General features: G+C 42.7%; 1 protein-coding gene across 6 annotated transcripts in view; it reads right to left on the reverse strand.

The window, feature by feature from the left end:
• LOC127577799 (doublecortin domain-containing protein 1-like) overlaps positions 1-26,069 on the reverse strand; it is a 282,541-nt gene that overhangs the window by 26,451 nt on the left and 230,021 nt on the right. For 2 of the 6 annotated variants that reach the window (XM_052029374.1, XM_052029373.1), the window contains exons 23-26: positions 24,726-24,827; positions 23,987-24,123; positions 18,046-18,222; positions 4,318-4,468 (exon numbers count right to left, since the gene is read on the reverse strand). In XM_052029374.1, coding sequence (XP_051885334.1) covers positions 4,318-4,468; positions 18,046-18,222; positions 23,987-24,123; positions 24,726-24,827 — 567 coding nt within the window. Of the gene's footprint in view, positions 1-4,317; positions 4,469-18,045; positions 18,223-23,986; positions 24,124-24,725; positions 24,828-26,069 lie in introns of those variants that run through there. The other 4 variants (XM_052029376.1, XM_052029375.1, XR_007957439.1 and 1 more) reach the window with 4 other exon arrangements.

Consider the following 26,069-nt stretch of genomic DNA (forward strand, 5'->3'; position numbering starts at 1 on the left):
TCTAGTTCTAGACTCCCCTGCCCTGGGGAAAAAAACTCTACTTATCCTATCTCTGCTCCTCATTATTTTATAAACCTCTCTAAGGTCATCACTCAGCCTAAGTTCCAGTGAGAATAAACCCAGCCTATCTGATCTCTCCTTATAACTGCAGCCCTCCATCCCAGGCAATAGCCTGGTGAGTCTCATCCGCACTCTCTCTCTATCACTGTCATATCCTCCCTATACTCTGGCGACCAGAACTGTACACAATACACTAAGTGTGTAATGAGAAGTGACGTGAGGAGAATATTTTTTTTAGGCAAAGAGTAGTTATGATCTGCCTGTAATGATTATGGAGACAGTATCAGGTCTTTCAAGGGAGAACTAGATAGGCATCTGATGGATGACAATTTGCAGGGCTATGAGGAAAGCACTGGGGGATAGGACTGATAGGTTTACTTTGCTAGGAACCTGACTGCATCAATGGGCCAAATGGTCACCTTCTGTTGTGTAACGATTCTATGATTCTACTCAGTGATTCCTGTTCTTGTTCTTCTCCAGTCTTCAGGAGTGGGAGGTCATAGAGTCAATAGAATCATAGAGCCATACAGCATGGAAATGGGCCCTTCAGGCCAACAGGTCCATGCTCACCAAGATTCCCATCTAAGCTGGTCCCATTTGGCCGCATTTGACCCATATCCCTCTGAACCTTTCCTATCCATGTACCTGTCCAAGTGCCTTTTAGATGTTGTTAATGTACCTGCCTCAACCACTGCCTCTGGCAGCTCGTTCCATATACTGACCACCCGCTGGGTGAAAAAGTTGCCCCTCAAGCTCTTATAAACTCCCTCTCCTCTCACCTTAAACCTATGCCCTCCAGTTCTTGATTCCCCAAACCTCGGAAAAAGACTGTACCCATTCGCCCTACCTATGCCCCTCATGATTTTATCTACCTCTATAAGATCACCCCTCATTCTCCTACATTCCAATGAATAAAGTCCCAGTTTGCTCAATCTCTCTCCATAACTCAGTCCCTTGAATCCTCGCAACATCCTCCTGAATGTCCTCTGCCCTTTTTCCACCTTAATGGTGTCTTTCCTATAGCAGGGTGACCAAAACTGAATACAATATTCCAAGTGTAGCCTCACCAACGTTTTGTACAACTGCAACATAACATCCCAACTTCCATACTCAATGCCCTGAATGATGAAGGCCGGCATGCAAAAAGCCTTCTTCACCACGCTGTCTACCTGCGTTTCTGCTGGCCGTTGTTGAACTGAGCTTTGTGAGTTTTCTTTCTGCAGTGCCAGCTGCAGACTCTACATATTGTATGCACTGTCTGAAGGAAGGGTTGGATTTGAGCCTGATGAGGAGGGTACCAATCTGGTGGACTTTACTGTCCTGGGTGAAAGTGAGCCTCTTCAGTTGCAGCAGCATCTAGCTGGGTGAGAGGGAAGCGTTCAATCACACTCCAGTCGAGCTGGAGAGGTTTTGGAGACTCAGGAGGTGAGGTAACTTTCATGCGAATAGGTCTCTGGATTGCTGTCTTAGACTGATGGACTGTCACATTAACTGACATATGTATGGTGACCAATAGACTTCAGCCTCCAGATTATCCTTGAGGGAGGCTAAGTGAGATCTATGAGCCTTGTTTGCTTTCTACAGTGTAGCTGGTGAACAGATTCAATTTAAAATGTAAATGTAAGTAATAGGCAAGGAATAGTCAATGGAGGTGACACAGATTATGCTGCTGCTCCAACACTGCCCACAGGCATGTGTTGCAATGATGTGATTAAATTTGGAAGCTTGCCAAAAGGTAATGGAATTTATATGGTACTTGCTTATTCCTGAGTTTGACACTGCACATTTATAAAATTATACTGATGGATGTTCATCCTTTGCTTCTGTTGAGATTGAGATCTCCCTTATCAGCCATCAAAACAACAGCAATCACATTCATGTACAGAACACATTGAGCAGACTACATTACCATGGTGATAACGGGCTCAACTCTCGTGCAATAATATGCACTGAATCGCTGCTTCCTTAGTATTTGCCTCCTTTCATAACTTCTTGGTCTGAATTATCAAGGTTGTTTAGGAAAAGGTGGTTTTGAGAGGCACTGTGCATTGATCACGCACATTTGAGGCTAAAATTTCATTGCAGTGATCCACACCAGTTAGCTAAGAAAATCAAAATGTTTTCAGTAATTGGGATGGTCATCTTACCTCATCAGAAACTTAACCTTTTACCTCCTAACTGTTACTACTTCACTTTTGTTGGGAAAGGAGTGAAATAGTTCGATTGTTTTTACATGTTTAGAAGAGATGAGAAACAAAGACGATAAAAACATGCTGAAAAATGTCCCTTTAGAATCATAGGAGCACAGCCTAGAAAGCATAGAAGGATCCCACCTGACCTATCAAATCTGTACCAACTTTCAAAGATCAGACCCCTACTCCAATTCCACTGGCTGCAATATCTCTCTTCAAGTATTTATCCAATTTCCTTTTGAAACCTACTGTATCCATTACCTATTACAATCACATTTACAACTTGAACCACTTGCTGTGTCAGTTGACTTTGGCTCTTTTGCCAATCAGAATACGTTTGGTTATTGACTCTTGAGTTTCTTTCTGCCTTTGTCAGAATTCCATAATAATGAATTCATAGGAACATAGAAAACCTGCAGCACATACAGGCCCTTCAGCCCACAAAGTTGTGCCGAACATGTCGCTACCTTAGAAATTACTAGGCTTCCCCATAGCCCTCTATTTTTCTTAGCTCCATGTATCTATCCAAAAGTCTCTTAGAAGACCCTATTGTATCTGCCTCCACCACCGTTGCCGGCAGCCCATTCCACGCACCCACCACTCTCTGAGTAAAAAAACTTACCCCTGACATCTCCTCTGTACCTACTCCCCAGCACCTTAAACCTATGTCCTCTTGTGGCAACCATTTCAGCCCTGGGGAAAAGCCTCTGACTATCCACACGATTAATGCCTCTCATCATCTTATACACCTCGATCAGGTCCATAATAATTATTATTCCATAATAATTAAGTCATGTGTTGTAATCAAAGAAGCCTTGTGTTATCTTTCGAAGGAAAGGTAATGTAAAAAGGTAATGTGTCTTTTCTCTAAGAGCAATAAAGATTACATCAGCTGGGACGTAGCATCACATAGATTATAGATGGTGCCAGCTGTGACTGAGTACAGTATAGATCACTATCTGTGCCTGCTCAGTCTCAGGGCAATATAGATTGCTATATGCGTCAGCTGTGGCTCAGGGCATTACACATTTGTGAATGCTTTATTGATTCCTAAATATCTGACAATGTAATATAGATTATGTGTGAGCTATACAAAATAGAATCACTTTGCTCCTCTGCAATGGTTCAAACAAATGCTGGTAATAATTGGGCAGCATAGGTTAAAGTTTGCTCCAGATACGCTTCTGTACAACAGCTATTTTCTGCTGAAAGGTAAAGGAAGCAATATCCCATGGCTAAATAGATTATTAAGGACTGATTAGACCGTAAGACAAAGGAGCAGAAGTCAGCCATTCGGCCCATCGAGTCTGCTCCGCCATTCTATCATGAGCTGATCCATTCTCCCATTTAGCCTCGCTCCCCCGCCTTCTCACCATCACCTTTGATGCCCTGGCTACTCAGATACTTATCAGTCTCTGCCTTAAATACACCCAATGACTTTGCCTCCACAGCTGCCCGTGGCAACAAATTCCACAGATTCACCACTCTCTGGCTAAAGAAATTTCTCTGCATCTCCCTATGAGCCCAGATAGTTATGGAGAACTTGGTGAAAAACCATAGGGGCACAGTCAAAGGGTGAGCATCAATTCGGGAATAACATACTGTGAATCCAAAGTCACTGCTGTGTGTGACTTTGCACACATTGTGAAGACAAATCTAACCCCTAACCTCTAAAGCCCAAGGCAGATTTTCAACACCACACCACTCCCTCATCACCTTTCCCTGCCATTGGACCGGAATTGCGAGCCTAGTGTTAAAGGAACAGTCGCTGGCTTTGTTTCCATGATTTCTCATCCTTGTGATCATGAATTGTTTAAAATAAAAATGTATTATAACCAAAAAAAAAGTAGTAATTATACATTAGGTCATGTTATATGTCTGAATTAAGCACTTTAAGTTAAAATTTGTGTGCACAGACTATCAATTAGTGCACCAGACAACATAAAACAGGCTTTATATTCCCTGCTCAGGCTAATAAAGCCCATTAATTTGAGGGCCACTGTGTATGTCAGCACTATTTTTCATCTGCTCTCTGGCATTTACAGGGTGTCAATATAGTACCAACCTGTGCTGGTCATGAACGGCTCCCCCAGAGAGACGCACACCAACATGTCTCGTTCTAGCCTTTCCCACGAGGTGATCTGCTCTCCGTCAGGGCTGAAGAGAAGCTTGGCTGCAGACCGCAGCTTAAGTTGAGTTGTGCAGTTCTCCAGAAGCTAAGGGAGGCAAAGAACAATTCTAGATACACACCATCGCGACCAGGGCTGGTAAACAAATAACAGAAGGAACGGTATTTTATGGTAATATTACATAAATAAAATATTTTAATTTGTATACTTCAGTGACGAAAAATAAGGAATTGGTAATTGGTTTATTATTGTCACATGTACCGAGATACAGTGAAAAGCTTTTGTTTGCATGCCATCCAGGCAGATCATTCCATACATAAGTACGTCAAGGTAGTACAAAAGGAAAAGCAAGAACAGAATGCATCATATAGTCATAGTTACAGAGACGAATAATGTGCAAGAGCTACGACAAGCTAGATTGAGAGATCAAGAGTTCATCTTTATTGTCCAAGAGGTCTGTTCAAGAGTTTTATAACAGCGGGATAGAAGCTGTCCTTGAGCCTAGTGGTACGTGCTCTCAGGCTTTTGTATCTTCTGCCCAATGGAAGGGGAGAGAAGAATGACCGGGGCATTTCAACTGGTATTTCCAGTGCATTAGACTCAGAAACCCAAGTTGTCCTGAAATACCCTGTAGTCACTTTTGAAGTGTAGCCACAACTGTAATGTAGTAAATGCAACTGCCAATTTGTGAACAAAGTAATCAATTGACTGAATGTTTTTAGAAGTTGATGAACAGTAAATATTGGCTGGAATGTCCTTTCTCTTCAAAACAATGTCATGGAATTTACATCTGCTTGAGAGACCAGACAGAATCTTAGTTTGATGGAGACACAGGAGACAGCAGGGGCTGGAATCCACAGCAAAAAACAAACTACTGGAGGAACTCGGCGGGTCGAGCAGCATCTGTGGTGGGGAAGGAACTGTCGACGTTTTTGGTCAAGGCCCTGAATCAAGTCCTGATGCGGAGTCTTGACCTGAAATGTCGACGGTTCCTTTCCCCCTACAAATGATGCCTGACCCACTGAGTTCCTCCAGCAATTTGTTTTTTGCTCTTAGTTTAATGTCTTATGTGAAAGGTGGCACATCCAACAGCGCAGCTTCACCTTGATATGTCACTGAAGTTTCAGTCGAGATTTAGTACGATGGTTTCTGGATTCAAGCTATAATTTTCTGCTCAAGGCATGAGATGACTTGCGCTGAGTCACAGGTGACGCGTATGTAATGCATATGCTATATTGCACAGAACCACAGCTTATGCACATAGTATCCAATGTTGTACTGAACCATATAGAGCAAACTTTAATCTACACTACCCAATTATTACCAATAATTTTTGAGCCATTGGAGAGGCATGTAGAGATTCTATTTTATATAGCTCACACATAATCTATATTGCACTATCAGACACGTTGCATATAGGAATCAATAAAGCATTCAGTAATGTGTAATACCCGGAGCCACAGCTGATGCATAGAGTAATCTATATTTCCCTGAGACTGAGCAGGCGTTGATAGTGATCTATACCATACTCATGCACAGCTGACTTCAAATGTCATCTATCTGACCCTACCTCCCAGCTGATGCATATAGTAATCTATATTTCCCTGAGACTGAGCAGGTGTTGATAGTGATCTATACCATACTCATGCACAGCTGACTTCCAATGTCATCTATATGACCCTACCTCCCAGCTGATACGTATAGTAATCTTCATTGCTTGAAGTTACAGCTGACTCAGAAATCCATATTGGAGAGAATCATCGTTGATTCATGAAGTATTGGACTGCGCACAGCTGATTCATATCATCTTCATCCCAGACAATCCGTTGGGATCAAGGATGACTTGCTTCCACTTTGGTTATGTGGGCTCTGAGATGATTGATGAGGCTGATGTGGGAAGAGTAGATTCTTCCATGGCGGGATAAGGAGGTGCCTGACAGCACAGGAGGGTGGTTAGTCACATCAGGCTTCTGTGTGCTCCCGGCAAACGGCCTTGAGGTTCTCAGTTCCGCCCCGAATACTCCTTCTCTACTTTGAGCAAGTCATGGTCCAGGGATTCCCAAGTGTCGGTGGGATGTTGCAGCTTCTCAAGGAGACTTTGGGAATATCCTCAAATTTTTTCCTTTGTCCACCTGGCAATCTTTTCCCATAACAGAGCTTTGACTGGAGCGTTTTGGGAGTCTGGTGTTGGGCATGCCAATGAACTTATGGAGGTGTATAAAATCATGGGGGGCATTGATAGGGTGAATGCAGACAGTGGTTTTACCAGGGTTGGGGAATCAAAAACTAGAGAGCATAGATTTAAGGTGAGAGGGGGAAGATTTAAAAGGGTCCTGAGGGGCAACTTCTTCACGCAGAGGGTGGTGTGTATATGGAATGAGCTGCCAGAGGAACTGGTTGAGGCAGGTACAATAACAACGTTTGAAAGACGTTTGGACAGGTACATGGATAGAAAAGGTTTAGAGGGTGTCGGATCTGGTTATTTTTGAATCCGCAGGTTCTTTCAGGAGTCCAGGAATGGGTTGAAAACAACTTGGTGCTTCACAAAGTTTTATTGGAAAAATTTAAAACAAAGAAACAGTCACAGAGCACATGGCACTGGCTTTACTACTGGGAGATGAGCCGAGACAAAAGGAACGGAACATGAGCTAGGGTCGGGGTGGGGGGGGGAGAGAGCAAGAGAGTGATAGAGGCAAGATAAGCAAGAGAGAGATAGAGGCAAGAGAGAGAGAGAGATAAGCAAGAGAGTGATGAACAAAAAGCTACACCTTTTATACCTGAGATAAGAGGTACTCCTTAGCTAACAATAGTCCAATCAGGAAAGCTATTAGATACCTGTGGCCAAACCAACCGATGAGAACACACATATTCATCTGATGGACGAACCAATAAGCTAGGAAGAGGCCATTCCTTGTGCAGCCACTTGAGGTGTATTAAACATTATACATGTTAAAAAAAAACTATATAAACAGTCGAATCCAACAAGGGATATGGGCCAAATGTGGGCAAATGGGACTAGTTTAAAGGGTCAGCATGGACCAGTTGGGCCAAAGGGCCTGTTTCTGTGCTGTCTAACTCGATGACTCTGTGATTCCATAAGCCTGCCCAATAGAGATGAATATCATAATCAGGGACTCATTGCTGGAGATGTTGGCCTGGGATTAGCTGCTGACATTTCTTCATTCATCCTTCCTGGAGATTTGGAGGATGCTGCAGGGACAGTATTGGCATAACCTTTCCAGTATCTTGAAGTACCTGTTGTAGATAGTCCATGTCTCAGGTGCATATGGTAAGTGGTCCAAGATTCCAGGGTCTCCGTACGTACCTTCATTGTCTGAGGATGAAAGGCCCACCCTCTCTGTGCTTCAGTGAACTAGTGATCTATTATACAGTGATCTGTAAGAGTTAGAGCTAGTGTGTATAGTAATCTGTATTCAACTGAGCCATAGCTGATGCATGTGCTCCTCATATTAGCGCACTGAGCCACAGTTAATGCATGTAGCAATCTCCGTTATAGTGAACCACACTGACACATATATATTGCACTAAGATCCATACGTAGTCATAGAGAGACGGAGCATGGAAACAGGCCCTTCAGCTGCACCAACCATCCAACAGTCAGTTACACCAATCCTACACTAATCCTATTTTATACTCCCCACATTCTCATCAACGTCCCCCAGATTTTATCACTTGCCTACACACTAGGGGCAATTTACCACAGGTGATTAACCCAACAACCTGCACGTTGTTGGGATGTGGGAGGAAACCGGAGCACCCGGAGAAAACCCACGTGGTCACAGGGAGAATGTGCAAACTCCAGGCAAACGGCACCTGAGGTCAGCATTGAACCCAGGTCTCTGGCACTATGAGGCAGCCACTCGACTAACTGTGCTGCTGTGCAATATTAATTTATATTGCATTGGGAAATAGCTGATGTGTAGCGATCTAAATTTCATTATTTAGCTGAGCACAGCTGAAGCATATTATAATGTATGATGTCCCAAGCCACACCTGACGTATGTATATTGTAAGCTGTATGGTTCTGATCCACAGGTAGCACATAGGGTAATCTATATTGTGCTAAACCTCTACAGATGACTAGAGAAATCTACAGTGACTGGGGATCAAGGGGAAATCATGCTAATGTCTATAACATCTCAGAGGATCTATCCTGGGCCCAACACATTGATGCAATCACGAAGAAGGCATGCCAGTGGCTTAAAGGAGATTGAGGAGATTTGGTATGTCACCAAAGACACTTGCAAATTTCTATATATGTACAGTGGAGAGCATTTAACTGGTTGCATCACCGCCTGGCATGGAGGCTCCAATGCACAGGATCGCAAGAGGCTGCAGAGGGTTGTAGACTCAGCCAGCTCCATCACGGGCGCAACCCTCCCCACCATCGAGAATATTTTCAAGAGGCAATGCCTCAAGAAGGCGGCATCCATCATGAAGGACCCTCACTATCTGGGACATGCCCTCTTCTCATTTCTACCATCAGGGAGGAGGCACAGGAGCATAAAGACCCAAACTCTATGATTCAGGAACAGCTTCTTCCCCTCCGCCATCAAATTTCTGAATGGTCCATGAACCCATGAACACTACCTCGTTATTCCTTTTTTTTTGTAATTTATAGATTTTTATATCTTTGCACTGTACTGCTGCATCAAAGCAACAAATTCCATATCATATGTCAGTGATAATAATTCTGATTTTGTTTACAGTCATTCCTTGCACAAAGGAAGATGGCTGCGGTTGTTGGAGGTCAACCATCCCAGCCATAGAACATCACTGTAGAATTTCCACAGGACAGTGTCCTAAGCCCAACCATCCGTGACTACTTCAACAATGATCCTCCTTCCACTATAAGCTCAGAATTAAGGAGATGCATGTACGATTACACAATGTTCAATTCTATTGCAACTCCTCAGCAAATGAAGGAACCCAACAAAAACCTGGATCACACTGAGGAATGGGTTGGTAAGTGGCAAAAAAGTGCCAGGCAATGATCATCTCCAACAAGAGAGAATCTAACTGTCCACCCTTGACATTATCATTGCCGGGTACCCCACCATCAACATCTTGGGAAGTCACCAGTGACCAGAAACTCAACTGGACCAGCCACACAAATACTGCGGCTACAAGAGCCAGTCAGAGCCGACCACCCTGTGACAATTGACTTACCTCTTGGCGTTCCAAAACCTTTCCACCAACTCTGTGATATAAGTCAGAAGTGTGATAGAATACTCTTCGCTGGCTTGGATGGCTTAACAACATGCAAGACAAAACAACCCACTCGAATGGAACTGTAAACATTTATTCCCTCCACTACTGGCACTATAGAGTATGCCATCTATAAAATTCACTGCAGTTACTCACCTAGGCTCCTCCAGCAACACCTCCCAAACCTGCAACCTCTATCACCAAAAAAGACAGGGGCAGCAGGAGCAAGGGAACAACCTGTAGGTTCCCCTCCAATATGCACACCATCCGGACTTGGAAATATATCACCAGTCCTTCACCATCACTGGGTCTGAATCCTGGAACATCCTCCTCAACCAGCACTGTGGAAGCGCCTTCACCAAAAGGACTGAAAGGCAGCACACCACCATCTTCTCAAGGACAACTGGGCATGGGCAATAAATCCTGGCCTTGCCAGTGATGTCCTGATCCCACACTATGAATAAAATGAAAAAAAATACTGCGGTGGGACACTGCTGATGGATATCGTAATCTATATGGAAATGAGTCAGAGCTGATGCACATAATATTCTGTAGCAACAAACAATCTGCTGGAGGAACTCAGCAGCTGTGGAAGGAAAGGAATTGTCGACGTTTTGGGTCGAAATATCTCAGTTCTGATGCAGGGTTTCGACCTGAAACGCTGACAATTCCCTTCCCCTGACAGATTCTGCTCGACTCATTGAGTTCCTCCAGCACATTGTTTGTTGATCCAGATTCCAGCGTCTGCAGTCTCTTGTGTATCCATATAATAATCTATACTGAATTAAGATACAGCCAACACATAGTCATTTCTATTCTACTGGCCAATAGCTGCTGAGTATATTGCCCAGAGCCATAGCTGACTCAGATAGTAATCTCTATTATTCTGGTTGCAGTTGACACCAATGGTAACGTATATTGTGCAGTGTCACAGGTAACACATACAGTAATCTATATTGTAATGAGTCAAGTCTGACACATATAGCAATCTGTATCACACAGAGCCACAGCAGATACCTATCTCTATTACACAAAACTGCAGCTGATGAACATAGTAATCTGTATTCATGGGAGTCACAGTATACGTGTGTGATATATAAAGTAATCTACATCGTATTGAACAGCAGATGAGCATGTAGTAATCTATATTGCACCAAACCACAGCTCTCACATATATTAACCTATCTTGTACTGAGCATTAGATGCAGCATAAAATATCTCCCGTTCTGAGTCAGAGCTGACATGAATAATAATCTATATTGCACTGTGCCAGAGCTAATGTATGAAGTAATCTGCATGAAGTAATCTGAGCCATACCCTCAGCCTATTGTGACTTCCATTACACCATACCACCGCTGACAGGTATAGTAACCTATATTGCATTCAATCACAGCTCAAGCATATTGTAATCAATATTGAACTGAGCTACAGCTGATACACTTAGTAATCTAGTGTGCAGAACGTCACATTTGATGTGTATAGTAATCTATATTGCCCTGAGTCACGAATGATGCTTATAGTATTCTACACCATACTGAGTCCCAGCTGACATATAAAGCAATTTATATCATACCAAACCAGAGATGAAGTATGTAATAACGTATAATGCCCAGGGCCACAGCTGACATATAAAGTAACCTACATTGATAATCTATACTGCACTGATCCACAACTCACACAGACTGTAATCTATATTGAACAGAGTCACATCTGATATATAAAGTAACCCACATTGTATTGAGCAGCAGCTGAACATGTAGTAATCTATATTGCACTGAGCCCCAGTTGATTCCTACAACAATATATTACACTGAGCCACAGCTAATGCTTGTGGTAATAGAAAAATGAGAGGTGACTTTATTGAAACATATAAGATCCTGAGGGGGCATGACGGGTAGATGTTTCCAGAGAGAGTCTCAACTGAGGGGACATATTTATAAGGGGACAGACAATTAAAATGGAACTGCATAGAAATTTCAGAGGGTGGTGAATCTCCAGAATTCTCTACCCCAGAGAAATGTAGAGGCTGGATCATTAGAAGTATTTCAGGCGAAAGTAGATCAGGGAATGGAGGGCTACGGGGCACCCTCCATTCCCTGATCTTTTATCCTCAGAAGAGGAGCTGAACCCAGTGTAGATCAGCCATACTGAATGGCAGAGCAGGCCAGGTGGCCTACTCCTGCTCCTACTTTCTAATGTTCCTGAGTTCTTGAAATCTTTACTGAATAGAGTTAGAGATGACACACACAGTAATCTATATTGCACTGAATTACCACTGGTATTTATTGCAGTCTATATGTTGCTCAGAGCCATAGCCATAGTAATCTACATTACATTGAACCACTGTCACATATACTGTATACTAATTTATTTACACAGAGCTGTAACTGGCATCTATAGGACTCTATATTGCACTTAGCTTCAGCTGAAGCTTACAATTATATGTAATTCCCTGAGCTACAGCTGACATGTATAGCAATCTATATTGTAACGAGCCACATGTATCGCATAAAGCAACCCAAACTGCTCTGAGCCATGGTAGATACCTATTGTAATCTCCATTATAATGAGCCACAACTGATGCATCTAATATTTCACATTCACTGAAGCTACAATGTGTAGCAACCTTTATTATATTGAACCACAGCTTTCACTTATAGTAATCAATCTAGCATTGAGCCATAGACGCAGCATATAGTATTCCCTGTTGCATTGAGCCATAGTTAATGCTTATTGTAACCTATATTGAACTAAGTCACAACTGAAACATATATTTATCTGCATTTCACTGAGCCACAATTTCCTCATGAAGTAATCTATATTGTCCTGATCCTTAACCTTGTACATTTAGTTATCTATATTACACTAAGGCACAACTGACATGTATGATAATCTATACTGCACTGAGTCATGACTCACACATACTGAAATCAACATTGAACTGATTCATCGCTGACAGATATAGTAATCAATTTGGATTGAGCCATATCTGGCACAAATTTTAATCTACTTTGCACTGGCCAGTAACAGAAACATATAATAATGCACAGTGCCCCAAGCCACAGCTTACTCCTGTAGTAATATATATTGAATCAGGTCACAGTTGATGTCTACAGTAATCTATATGCAACTGAGCAGCAGCTAACACATATACTAATCATTATTGCCCTAAGTCACAGCTGCTGCATATAGTAAACTATATTGTACTGAGCAGCATATGGTAATCTATGTTGCACTGAGACATTGCTAATGCATAGAGTAATCTATACTGCTCTGAGTAACATCTGAAACATAGAAAATCTACAGCGCAATACAGGCCCTTCGGCCCACAAAGTTGTGCCGAACATGTCCCTACCTTAGAAATTACTAGGCTTACCCATATCCCTCTATTTTTCTAAGCTCCATGTATCTATCCAAAAGTCTCTTAAAAGACCCTATCGTATCCGCCTCCACCACCGTTGCCGGCAGCCCATTCCACGCACTCACCACTCTCTGAGTGAAAAACTTACCCCTGACATCTCCTCTATACCTACTCCCCAGCACCTTAAACCTGTGTCCTCTTGTGGCAACAATTTCAGCCCTGGGAAAAGCCTCTAAATTACAATGAGCTGCTGCTTGATCCTGTAGTAATAAATGTATCTCAAACCATTGTGTGTGAAGCTGTATTTAACATTACCGTAATGCAAAGAGGTCTATCTTCGGGGCCAAACTCTTGAGTCTCACAGATAACTTACTGAGTGTTGTCCAGGAAGTAATATATCATTTCAGACTTAGTCACCAAATATTTCATAAATAATCAGTCAAGAAGAAGGCACACCGGTGCCTCTACTTTCTTAGAAGCTTACGGAGATTTGGCATGTCACCAAATACTCTCACAAACTTCTACAGATTACTGTTGAAAGTATCCTGACTGGTTGCATCATGGCCTGGTACAGTAATTCCAATGCACAGGAATGTAAGAGGCTGCAGAGGATAGTGAACACAGCCCTGTCCATCATGGGCACAGCCCTCCCGATCATTGTCTTCAAGAGGCGGTGCCTCAAGAAGGCAGCATCCATCATTAAGGATCCTCACTATCCGGGACATATCCTGTTCTCGTTACTACCATCAGGGAGGAGGTACAGGAGCCTGAAGACTCAAACTCGTGATCCAGGAACAGCTTCCTCTCCTCTGCCATCAGATTTCTGAATGATCCATGAACCCATGAATACTACCTCATTATCCATTTTTTTGCACTATATTTATTTTTGTAATTTATAGACTTTTATGTCTTTGCACTGTACTGCTGCCACAAAACAACAAATTTCACATGATATGTTAGTGATAATAATATCTGATTCTGATTCATTGAAAGCATTTACATGAGACACTGTCTCAAGAAAGCGGCATCTATCATCAAGGATCCTCATCATCTGGGTCATGCCCCCTCCTCACTGCTACCATCGGGCAGGAGGTACAGAAGCCTGAAGTCCCACACGACCAGGTTCAGGAACAGGTATTTTCCTACAACCATCAGGTTCTTGGGCTGATCTGCACAACCCTAACCCTACCTCAGCAACAGGACACTATGGACCACCTCTTATACTACCATGGATTTACCTCTGTGGTTTTTTTTGCACTAATGTCTTGCTTTGTGCACTTTTTTTGCTCAACTACTGTCTTGGATAATTTATGTTTAATTTATTTTAAACTTATGTTCTGTGTGTTGTCTGTACCTACGTGCCTGTGATGCTGCTGCAAGCAAGTTTTTCATTGTACCTGTACCTCACCGTACTTGTGCATACGACAATAACCTCGACTTGAGTTGACTCATGGTAAATTACTTGCAAAGAACCAGCACAAGCTTGACAGCTGAATGGCTGAATTTTATAGTCTAAAAATTCAACTGCATAATGCATCTACATTAAGTCCCAAGGAATTGAATTAGAAATCCTTCAAAATCCTCTGGGAGCTATTGGCATGCATGGTACACAATGAAACTTCTGATCATGTGGTTCTGAATATGTCACACGGACATTCGGAAGCAAACAGAGCATATGGAGTGATGGTAATCTTGGTGCAAAGCACAACTGATGTATCCCCTGTTAAGTTGACTCTCCCATCTGCAACTGCCACACACCTGAACACTATACAGCAAGGACAAGCTCTGCATTTGCACGATTTAAAGAGATTATCAATGACTTGCAGTTTTAAATATGGTGTCTGCTGGAGCAGATCTCACAGGTGCTGGTTCTGTGGATGTCTGTCATAGAGTCATAGAGCAGAGAAACAGGCCCTTCAGCCCAACCGGTCCATGCCGACCAAGATGCCCATCTAAACTAGTCCCATTTGTTCGTGTATGGCCCATATCCCTCTAAACCTTTACTGTCCAAGCAGCTTATAAGTGCTGTTAACATACCTGCCTCAATCACTTCCTCAGGCAGCACACTCCATATACGGACCACTCTCTGAGAGTAAAAGTTGCACCGCAGGTTCCTTTTAAATCTTGCCCCTCTCACCTTAAACTTATACCCTTTAAGTTCTTGATTTTCCAACCCTGGGAAAAAGACTGTGTGCATTCGCCCTTTCTATGCCTCTCAAGATTTTATACATCTCTTAAAAGATTGCCCCTCATTCTCCTACTCTCCAGTGAATAAAGTCCCAACCTGCTCAACCTCTCTCTATAACTCAGTCCCTCAAGTCCTGGCAACATCCTAGTAAATCTTTTCTGCACTCTTTCCAATTTAATGGCATCTTATAGAGCAGGGTGACCAAAACTGGTGCAGAAACTCTTTTGGAATTTCCTGAATGTTTCTATCTATTTGCTTTAATCTTTGCTCTGCTGGATCTGCAGCCAAACCAGGAGCAAACCATCTGAAAGCCTTGGTACACAGACACCTCCCAAGTGGTTTCTGTACTGGATTATTGTGGCACAACCCACCCTCAGGGAGCAGGAGAAGGCAAACTAAAGGCTGGGGGAAAAGAAAAGGACCCTGGCCAGAAGGTGCTATCCTCCAAGAGTCTTCCAGCATGTGAGGGCTGAAGAGTTTGAAATAACCTTGCTTATGGAATGCTTGCACTTATTAATCGGGGTACTGAGTACAGGAGTCAAGAAGTTATGATGCATCTCTATAGAACTCTGGTTAGGCCGCACTTAGAGTATTGCATACAATTCTGGTCACCTCACTATAGGAAGGATGTCGAGGCTTTAGAGAGGGCAAAGAGGAGGTTCACTAGGATGCTGCCTGGATTAGAGGGCATGTGCTATCAGGAGAGGCTGGACAAACTTGGGGTCTTTTCTCTGGAGTGGCAGAGGCTGAGGGGTGATCTGTTGGAAGTGTATAAAATGAGGGGCATAGATAGGGTGGACAAGCAATATCTTTTTCCCATTATTGAGCAATCTAATACCAGAGGGCATGCATTTAAGGTGAGGGGGGGTAGGTTCAGACAGACATAAGGGATACATTTTTTACTGAGGGAGTGGTGGATGCCCGGAATGCGTTGCCTGATAGGGTGGTAGAGGCAAATTCATTGGGGGCTTTTGGATGGGCAGATGAATGAGAGGAAAATAGAGGGATATGGGCATTCTGTAGGGAGGAGGGAATAGCTATGTCGGCACAACATTGTGGGCCGAAGGGCCTGTTCTGCGCTGTACTGTTCTATGTTCTAACTTTCGATCAAGTGTGCTAAATGGAGGCCACAGAAGCCAACACTAGACACAGCAGAGGCTATCGCGACTGTCAAGTAGCTGGCTGTTGGCTCAAGACTTGTGCTCCAAAGTTAGCTGCATCTCCAGTCTGCTGCATAACAACAACTTGTATTTTCATCCTGTCCCTGGCAGAGAAGGGACGCAGGTTTGGTGCACATGAGGGTGGGTTGTGCCACAATAATCCAGTACAGAAACCACTTGGGAGTTGTCTGTGTACCAAGGCTTTCAGTTGCAAGTTGCAGCATCATTGCTTCCCCCTGTAGACATTACAGGCATGCATGTTATAGTGTGAGACCATAGACATAGATCCCTCAAGGTTGCCGCGCAGGTCAATAGGGTTATTAAGAAGGTGTATGGAGTGTTGGCCTTCATTAGTCGGGGCATTGAGTTCAAGAGCCACGAGGTAATGTTGCAGCTCCATAAAACTCTGTTTAGACCACACTTGGAGTATTGTGTTCATTTCTGGTTGCCTCATTATAGGAAGGATGTGGAAGCTTCAGAGAGGGTGCAGAGGAAATTTACCAGGATGTTGATTGGATTGGAGAGCATGTCTTATGAGGATAGGTTGAGTGAGCTAAGGCTTTTCTCTTTGGAGTGACGGAGGATGAGAGGTGACTTGATAGAGGTGTATAAGATGATTAGAGGCATAGATCGAGCGGACAGTCAGAGACTTTGTCCCAGGGCGACAATGGCTAACACGAGGGGACATAATTTTAAGGTGATTGAAGGAAGGTATAAGGGGGATGTCAGAGGCAAGTTTTTTACACAGAGTGTGGTGGGTGTGTGGAACGCACTGCCTGCAGAGGTTGTGGGGGCAGATACATTAGGGACATTTAAGAGACTCTTAGCTACATGAATGATAGAGAAATGGAGGGCTATGTGGGAGGGAAGGTTTAGATAGATCTTAGAGCAGGATAAAATATCAGCACAATATTGTGGGTCGAAGGGCCTGTACTGTGCTGTAGTGTTCTATCTTCTATGTTTTATGACACAGTGGAAATGTTTGTGTAGGTTTCTTGATATAGTTGAGAAGCGTGACGGACAACATATTGCTGTGCATAAACTTAAGCCAACTGCCCAGTAAATTGCTATAGCTAAGTATCTGTATCTTCCATACCTTAAACTGAGTCATCCCTCATCAAATCTGTTCTCAGTTCTAGCTGGTACTGTACTTAGAATGAACCTGTGTCAGACTGAACCCTTGGACTGAGCCACTAAAGGCATAGCCATCTTCCCATCCACCTCAAGCAGTGCCACCTCTGTTTTGCCACCCAATGAAAAGCAACCACTTAGTCATAGTCTCATTGCATACTGCAATCACCTCTTCACCCTCATTGATTAAAGTCCACTTTAAACACTTACAAGGAAATACAACTCCTCATACAGTTGTATGTCCTCATCAATGTTTAAAGTGGACTTTATATGTCCACATCTTCAAATGGCTCCTTCCTTAAAATGCAACCCCATGAGGATTGTTGGCTCACTAGTTGGTTGCCTATCTGTGTGCAGGCATACGAAGACAGGAGCTAACCGTTATCCCATTCACAGTGAGACTACACTCAGGCTGGCTCATTTTCCCCTAGAGGAGTTCAGGCAATGATTAAGTGAGCATTTGGAAGGGAAAATATATTTATTTTTGTGATTGAAATTGGTAATTGCTTACGTGAGTTCTCAATACTGCTTGATCAGACATAGTAACAGTTAAGAGTCCATGACCTCTGATAGGAAGGAAGCAAAGAGTCCTTACCTCTGGAATAGTCTTGCCCCAGGCATATACTCCTTGATCTGGGCAATCACCATTCAGATATGCCAGAACTCTCTTAACGTTTGGTTGACTGTACAGAAGCCTTTGACTGGAGACCAACTTGCTGAGAACTGACGGGCGTTCTTTCATTAGCACATTTTGGACTTCTGATAAATGCATCTAAGAGATATAGGTATTGTTAAGTTAATATGTTAAGTCCATATTAAGTACGCACAGCTGTGATTTTAGAGAATGTGAAGCAGCAACATGTCCAATCTCCAAACCAAGAACTTTGGAGTTATTTCTCCTATACAGTAATGGATGAAGGCCAAAGAGAGATGTGCACTTGTTTGTATAATCTGGACATCCCAAATCACTTTACAGCAATGTACTTTAAGTGATGTCACTGTTAAATCAGTGATGGCTAACTAAGCCAGAATGTGTGTCTATAATCCTTGACCACTGGCTAGTTTCAGTAAGAGATGCCAAACCAAACTTAAAAAATAAGATAGAGAAGCAGGAGCAGCCTTTTGGTGCCCTGAGTCTGCTCCACTATTCAATAAGATTATAGCTAAACTTCTGTCCCAATACTTCCACTTTCCTCTGGTAAATGCATATTCATTTAATATCCAAATATCTACCTAGTTTTATCTTGAACATATTCGGTGACTGAACTGCCACAGTTCAGCTGGGTAGAGAATTTCAAAGATTCACTAGCAGTTGGGTGAAGAATTGTTTCTCATCTCACCATCCCCTACATCTTCCCTGTCAATCTGCATAAAAACTTTATATGTTTCAATTAAATCATTTATCATTCATTAAACTTGGTATAGGCCCAATCTGCCTAATCTCTCCTCATAGAACAAACCCACCATCCCAGGAATCAATCTGGTGAAACTTTATTCCATACACTTGATTGTAAGTATGTCCTTCCTTTGGTAGGGAGACCAGATCTGTATACAATATTCCAGGTAAGGTTTCATCATGGTCCTGTTTAATTACATCTTTGCTCTTCCATTCCGATCATGTTACAATAGAGGCCCCAACATAGAACATGGAACATAGAGCAGTATAGCACAATACAGGCCCTTCAGCCCACAATGTTGTGCCGACCTTTAACCTCGCCTAAGACGATCTAACCCCTTCCTCCCACATATTCTTCTATTTTAAATTCCTCCATATGCTTAACTAGTAATCTCTTGAATTTGACCAATGTACCTGCCTCCACCACTGCCCCAGGCAGTGCATTCCATGCATGAACCACTCTCTGGGTAAAAAACCTTCCTCTGATGTCTCCCTTGAACTTCCCACCCATTACTTTAAAGCCATGCCCTCTTGTGTTGAGCATTGGTGCCCTGGGAAAGAGGCGTTGGCTGTCCACTCTATCTATTCCTCCTAATATTTTGTACACCTCTATCATGTCTCCTCTCATCCTCCTTCTCTCCAAAGAGTAAAGCCCTAGCTCCCTTAGTCTCTCCTCATAATGCATACTCTCTAAACTAGGCAGCATCCTGGTAAATCTCCTCTGCACCCTTTCCAATGCTTCCACATCCTTCCTATAATGAGGCGACCAGAACTGGACACAGTACTCTAAGTGTGGCCTAACCAGAGTTTTATAAAACTGCATCACTACCTCACGGCTCTTAAACTCGATCCCTCGACTTATGAAAGCTAACATCCCATTTGCCTTCCTAATTGCTTGCTGAACCTGCATGTTAACTTTTAATGATTTGTGTACAAGGGCACACAAGTCCCTCTGAACACCAATACCTTTCAGTCTCTCACATCTAAAAGAAACATTCTTCCTTTCTATTCTTTCTACCAATTGGATGAGCTCACATTTTCCAGATTACATTCCTCTGTCATGCCATTCACTTAACCTGCATCCTCCTCACTACTCACATTCCAACCAACAAGCCCAAACATTTTAGTCTTGGTCACCTCATCCAAATCACTGACGTAGGTTGTCAACAGCTGGGGGCTCAGCATTAATTCCTCAGCCACCCCACCATGTTACAGCCTTCGAACTCAAACATGGCCTGGTTATTCCTTCTGCCTGTTTACTGCCTGGAAAGCAATGCTCAATCCATGATAATGTGTTACCTTCGATCCCCTGTACTGTAAATTCGCTCAATAACACTTCGTGACACCTTATCGAAGGCCTTCTGATAACCCAAATGCATGGGTTCCCTCTTATCTATTCTGCTAGTTACAACCTCAAAAATCTCCAACAGGTTTGTCAAACATTATTTCCCTTTTATAAACCCCTACGGACCCTGCCCAATCCTATTTCTGAAGTGCCTTATCATTGCTTGCTAAACAGTATATTCTAGCATTTTCCCAACTACTGATGTCAGGCTGACTGCTCTGTATTTCCCTGTATTCTCTCACTTTTCTTTCTTAGGTGGTGGGGTTGTATGTGATGCCTTCCCAATTTGAGGGAAATATTCTAGAATCTATGGAATTTTGCAAGATGACAACCAATGCATTAACTATTTCCAAGGCTACCTCCTTCAAACCCTTGAGATGCAGTGTATCCTGGGGATACATCAGTTTTAGTCCATTAATTTCTCCAAAGCAAATTGTTTACAAATGTTAATGTCTTTCAGCTTCTCATTCACTCTACACATATCATTATCCACTATTATTGGGATGTTTTCTTCCAAGAATACAGACACAAAATATTTGGTTATCTTCAATTTCCTTATACCCTAGTATAATTTCTGCCACAGTTCTCTGTAAAAGATCCACATTAACTTGTGCTAATCTTTTCCTCTTTGCATGTAAAAGATAAGGTAAGATATTTATTTATTAGTCACATGTACATCGAAACACACACTGAAATGTGTCTTTCTGCGTTACTGAGAATGTTCTGGGGGCAGCCCGCAAGTGTCGCCATGCTTCCGGTGCCAACATAGCACGCCCGCAACTCCTAACCCGTACGTCTTTGGAATATGGGAGGAAGCTGGAGCACCCGGAGGAAATCCACGCAGACACGGGGAGAACATACAAACTCCTTACAGACAGCAGTGGGAATTGAACCCGAGTCGCTGGCGCTGTTATAACGTTATGCTAACCACTACACTACCATGCCGCCCCTCTTCATGTGGCCTGTTTTTATGTTTTATGTTTCACGCTAGATCACTCTTATATTCTATTTTTTCTTTCATTATCAATTTCTTGGCCCTCCTTTGCTGAAATCTGAAGTATTCCCAATCAGACAGTGCTTATTTTGACAATTTATAAGCCTTTTCCTTTGATCTACAACTACTTTTAAATTCTCTTGTTATTTGGATCATTTTTCTCTGTTGGGTTTTTTTGTCTTAATGGGATATATATTTGCTGTAAATTATGGATTAATATTTCAAATGTTTTCCATTTTTTGTTTACTCTTGTACTTCCTAATGTAGATCGCCAATCTGACATGGTCAGTTCAGGCCTTATATCATTGTAGTTTGCTTTTAAGCCAAGATAATCAAGGACCCCTCCCACCCCACTCATTCTCTCTTCTCCCTCCTCCCATCGGGCAGAAGATTCAAAAGCTTGAGAACACGTACCACCAGGCTCAAGGACAGCTTCTATCCCGCTGTTATCAGACTCTTGAACGGACCTCTCATACGCTAAATGATGAACTCTTGATCTCCCAATCCGCCTCGCTGTGGCCCTTGCACTTTAGTTGTCTACCTGCACCGCACTTTCTCTGTAACTAACGCTAAATTCTGCATTCTGTTTTTTTTTCCTTTTGTACTACCTCGATATACTTACGTATAGAACGATCTGTCTGGATAGCTACTACCTCGATATACTTATGTATAGAATGATCTGTCTGGATGGCATGCAAACAAAAGCTTTTCCTTGTATCTTGGTACATGTGAACCAATTACCGATTAGGAATAGCTATTGGGTAGCTATTGTGTAGAAATGATGGGTGCAGATTTTGGTGAGCAGGCATATTCTTGGGACTTCCTCTGTTTGTCATTTAATATGAAAGGATCAATGGTTATACTAAAATGGTGGACAGAAGATTGTCACTCAAATATTTTAAATTCTTAACCATTAATATTGCCTTCCATTGGCTTACTTCTGTAAAAAGAGGTGCTGCAATGGAACTTGCAAAAATGATTGTCAAATTTTGTAATGGGTGGGGGCTTGACCATGATGTGTGGAAGCAAATTGGACAATCAGGCGGCACGGTAGTGTAGCGGTTAGTGTGACACTATTACAGTGCCAGTAATAGGGGTTCAATTCCCGCAGCTGTCTGTAAGGAGTTTGTATGTTCTCCTCGCGTGTCTGCGTGGGTTTCCTCTGGGTGCTCCGGTTTCCTCCCACATTCCAAAGACGTACGGGTAGGTTAACATGCGTGTAATTGGGTGGTGCGGACTCACTGGGCCGGAAGGGCCTGTTACCGTGCTATATAAATAACGTTTTTTTATAAAGTTTTAATCTTCTACCATTGTCCGCATCAAGCACTCAAGATCAAGGAAAGCAGATCCCAGATGTAAGGCCAATAATAGACCCTATCCTAAACTCAGAAAAGCATTCAAGACCACCCCAATGTAATCTTTTCCATTTCCTTTTTCCTTTATTGTCTCTCTGATTCAGACCACCAATTTGCATTTTCAGCACTCTGCTGCTCTCCAGTCTCAATTAATTTAGCACCTTGCTCATCTTGGTGAGAGGATACACCATGCTTCTTCTCTTCTTCCCTTTCCTAGCCTCTTTTATTTCTCTCTTCTTACCTTTGACCCATCCCCCGGTGGACCTGCTCTCCCCTCCTCCCCCACACCTGCCTATCACTATCTCTTACCTGCGTCTGCCTATCACCACCCTGTGCCCACCCCGCCTCCCCTCTTTTATCCACCTATCACTGCTCTGCTTTTCCCTCCTATATATCAGGCCTCCCCTTTTCCTATCTTTAGTCCTGAAGAAGGGTCCTGACCTGAAACGTTGACCGCCTGCTTTTCTCCACGGATGCTGCTTGGCCTGCTGAGTTCCTCCAGCATCATTGTGTTTTTTCAGATGCCCTTCCATTAGTTTAGTTTGGAGTTGAATCCCCAGCCACGGAATTTAAAGGACAATGTTCTTGACTACTAAGCAGACAGTCGTCCAAATTAAATGAACTTCCCCATGGTACTGACAGCAGAAAAAAAATTGGCTAAACTTTCTTTCTCTTTTGTAATCTTCATCACTTTCTTTGCATTTGAGAAGTCCTTATCATCTTTTAGAAGTGCACTTTATATTATAGAAAAGACCAAAAGGATTGCTTTCAAACTTCCTGAGAAATGACTCATACAATTTATTTCTGCAATTGCAATCAGTATTAAGTAGGTGAAGGCAAAGCAAGAGAAATAAAGGACTGCAGATGCTGGAATCTAGATGAAAGACGCAATGATGCTGGAGGAACTCAGCAGGCCAGGCAGCATCCATGGAGAAAAGCAGATGGTCAACATTTCAGGTCCTGACCCAAAACGTTGACTGCTTGCTTTTCTCCATGGATGCTGCCTGGCCTGCTGAGTTCCTCCAGCATCATCGTGTTTTTCATCAAGGCAAAGCAAGATCCAACTATCAGCAATGAATTGAATGATCAGTTCATCTGTTTTACGTCTAGTGTTTGTTTAACAAATAATTTTGTCTGGTACACCAGGGCAGTACTGAACCAGTGAGGTCAGCACTCAATTCTCCTTCAACTTTAGCATCTTGATCAAGACGTCAAGGTGCCAAAGCAACTAGGAAATCCTCCTTTTAGCTTTTCATCTTAACAATGACACACCCCTGACAACCACCCATTTGTTAGAATATCAGTCTAGATTATGCGCATAACCTTGGAGGTTAATTCACAATCTCCAGATTCGGATACATGTGCTCCCAACTGAGTCAAATTGATTGCATGATCATATCGCTTTGGGTCTTGAATGGAGACAGAAGCAATGAAATGCCCACCCACCTCCATGTTTTGTACATCCTCCATGAGCTTCACCTCCTCTGGGGAAGGTTCTGTCCATCCACCTTCCACTACCACAGGCTGAACCGGACACTTCGTTGGAACCATGTTGGCAGGGTCCATGGATCCCATTCGCCTCCCTGCGAAAAACATTGAAGCAACTTAACCCCCTGACTCTTTCTCAAGTAATTTACATCCTGGATTCAAAAGAAGAAGGTAAAGAACAAGATAGAGTCAGAGACCAGTTTGCAATCATCAGCCTGATTTTAAATAGGGGGTTTCAGAGAGAAAACTGTGCCCTTATTTTCATGGGTGATGGGACCAACACATTATTAAGGCACAGGCTGTGAATGTCCCTTTATCTGCCTTCAATGTTAAGGCATACTTATGTCTGTCCTGCTAACACTGGCTCTTTAGATGTCGGTTTTGCCCCTGAGTATGTTGGTTGGGTTGGCCCAGGGAAGTATCATTACTGAATGGAACTCAGGAAACCAATAACCTAACCAAGCATAACCTTAGGGTGCAGTGTCTGCGTGGGTTTCCTCTGGGTGCTCTGGTTTCCTCCCACATTCAAAGAACATACAGGTTAGGAAGTTGCGGGCGTTCTATGTTGGCGCCGGAAGCGTGGCGACACTTGCGGGCTGCCCCCAGAACGCTATGCAAAAAAATATATTTCACTGTGTGTTTCGATGTACATGTGACTAATAAAGATATCTTATCTTATCCCTTTCAACTTCATTACCTTGAAGGTGACGCATTTTGTGCTTCATTTTATCAAGATCAGAGAGAACCTTCTCTTTCTGCAGCCAATGTTTTTGCTGCAGCCTCAGTCTTTTGTTCGATTCTGAAACGTAAAGACAGCCACAGTTACCATTTCACTGAATGCAGCTCTGTAGGTTAAGATGACAGAGCCATTTATAAATTACTTGTACACTGGAGGTACTTTAAGATTAAGGCTTACTCGGCAGAGAAACTGCTGATTTGAAGGAGTTTGCTCTGTTAGCAGATCTCCCGAGGACTTAGCTGTAATAATAGAGAAGTTGATGTGAATCCACTCGTGTGCCCCAAGGGATAAACTTCTCAGTTTGTTAGGGCTAACATAAAAAGCTGAAGTGGAAATCTTTGCATCTACTTCTATTCTGGGAGTCTGGGGGAGTATAATACTCTCACAGTATAACACTCGAAGTTAAACATAAAATTGAGTGTGTGTTAGTTTACATGAGAGAACTGCACAGCAAGTGAGAGCAAGTGTGTGGGTGCAACAGAGGCAAGGGTATGATGCTGACGTGCATAGGTGTGGTGTATGTGAGAGGATGTGAGTGAGTACAACAGAATGGGAAAAGCATGTGAGCACGGTGTGTGAATGAACATGAGTGTAAACATCTGAGAGTATGTGGTAGATCATTTTAGCTTGAGTAAGGGAGTTAGTCTGACTGAGGGAGACAGTATGAGGAAGTCTGAGATTGTGAGAGAGTGTATTACAGGAACTGTATGGAAGAGAGATTGAGGGAATTTGAGATAGGGTGATGGAGTGAGAATGTGAGAAAGAGGATATTTGTGTTGGGCAGAGAATAATTTGTTCCATTTACTGTTAAAGGCACTTTACACCATCACATTTTTAAGAGGTTGCTAACTACAGTAAAAGCTCCACATAACAGATAGCCTCTGGCCCACAAAGATCATATTACATTATAATTATAAATTTACTGTAAACTAAAAAGTTGACCAGCCATGCCAATACATAAAAATCTCATGTGGTTTTCCATTACAGAGATTAGCCCACATAGTTGAGCTTTCTTTGACCCTTATGCTTCAGCTAATACAAATGTCAGTAATTGGAAAAGGTGGTTCCAGTAGAAAGAGAAATAATACACTTGCATTTCTGCAGCACTTTTCCCAGCCTCCGGTTGCCTGGAGCACTTTTAAGGAAATAATTGTGAACTGTAGATATTGTTATTATATAGTGCAAGGCAGCAACAGGCAGAACCGTAGCTACTCTCAGGAATGTTCTTTTTTTTACATGCAACAGATGTCCTATGAACACCTGACAGTGAAGATATGTACACTATTAAACTGAAATATTTCT

The sequence above is a fragment of the Pristis pectinata genome, chromosome 14 (assembly GCF_009764475.1).
Source record: "Pristis pectinata isolate sPriPec2 chromosome 14, sPriPec2.1.pri, whole genome shotgun sequence".
In the NCBI taxonomy this organism is placed as follows: Eukaryota; Metazoa; Chordata; class Chondrichthyes; order Rhinopristiformes; family Pristidae; genus Pristis; species Pristis pectinata.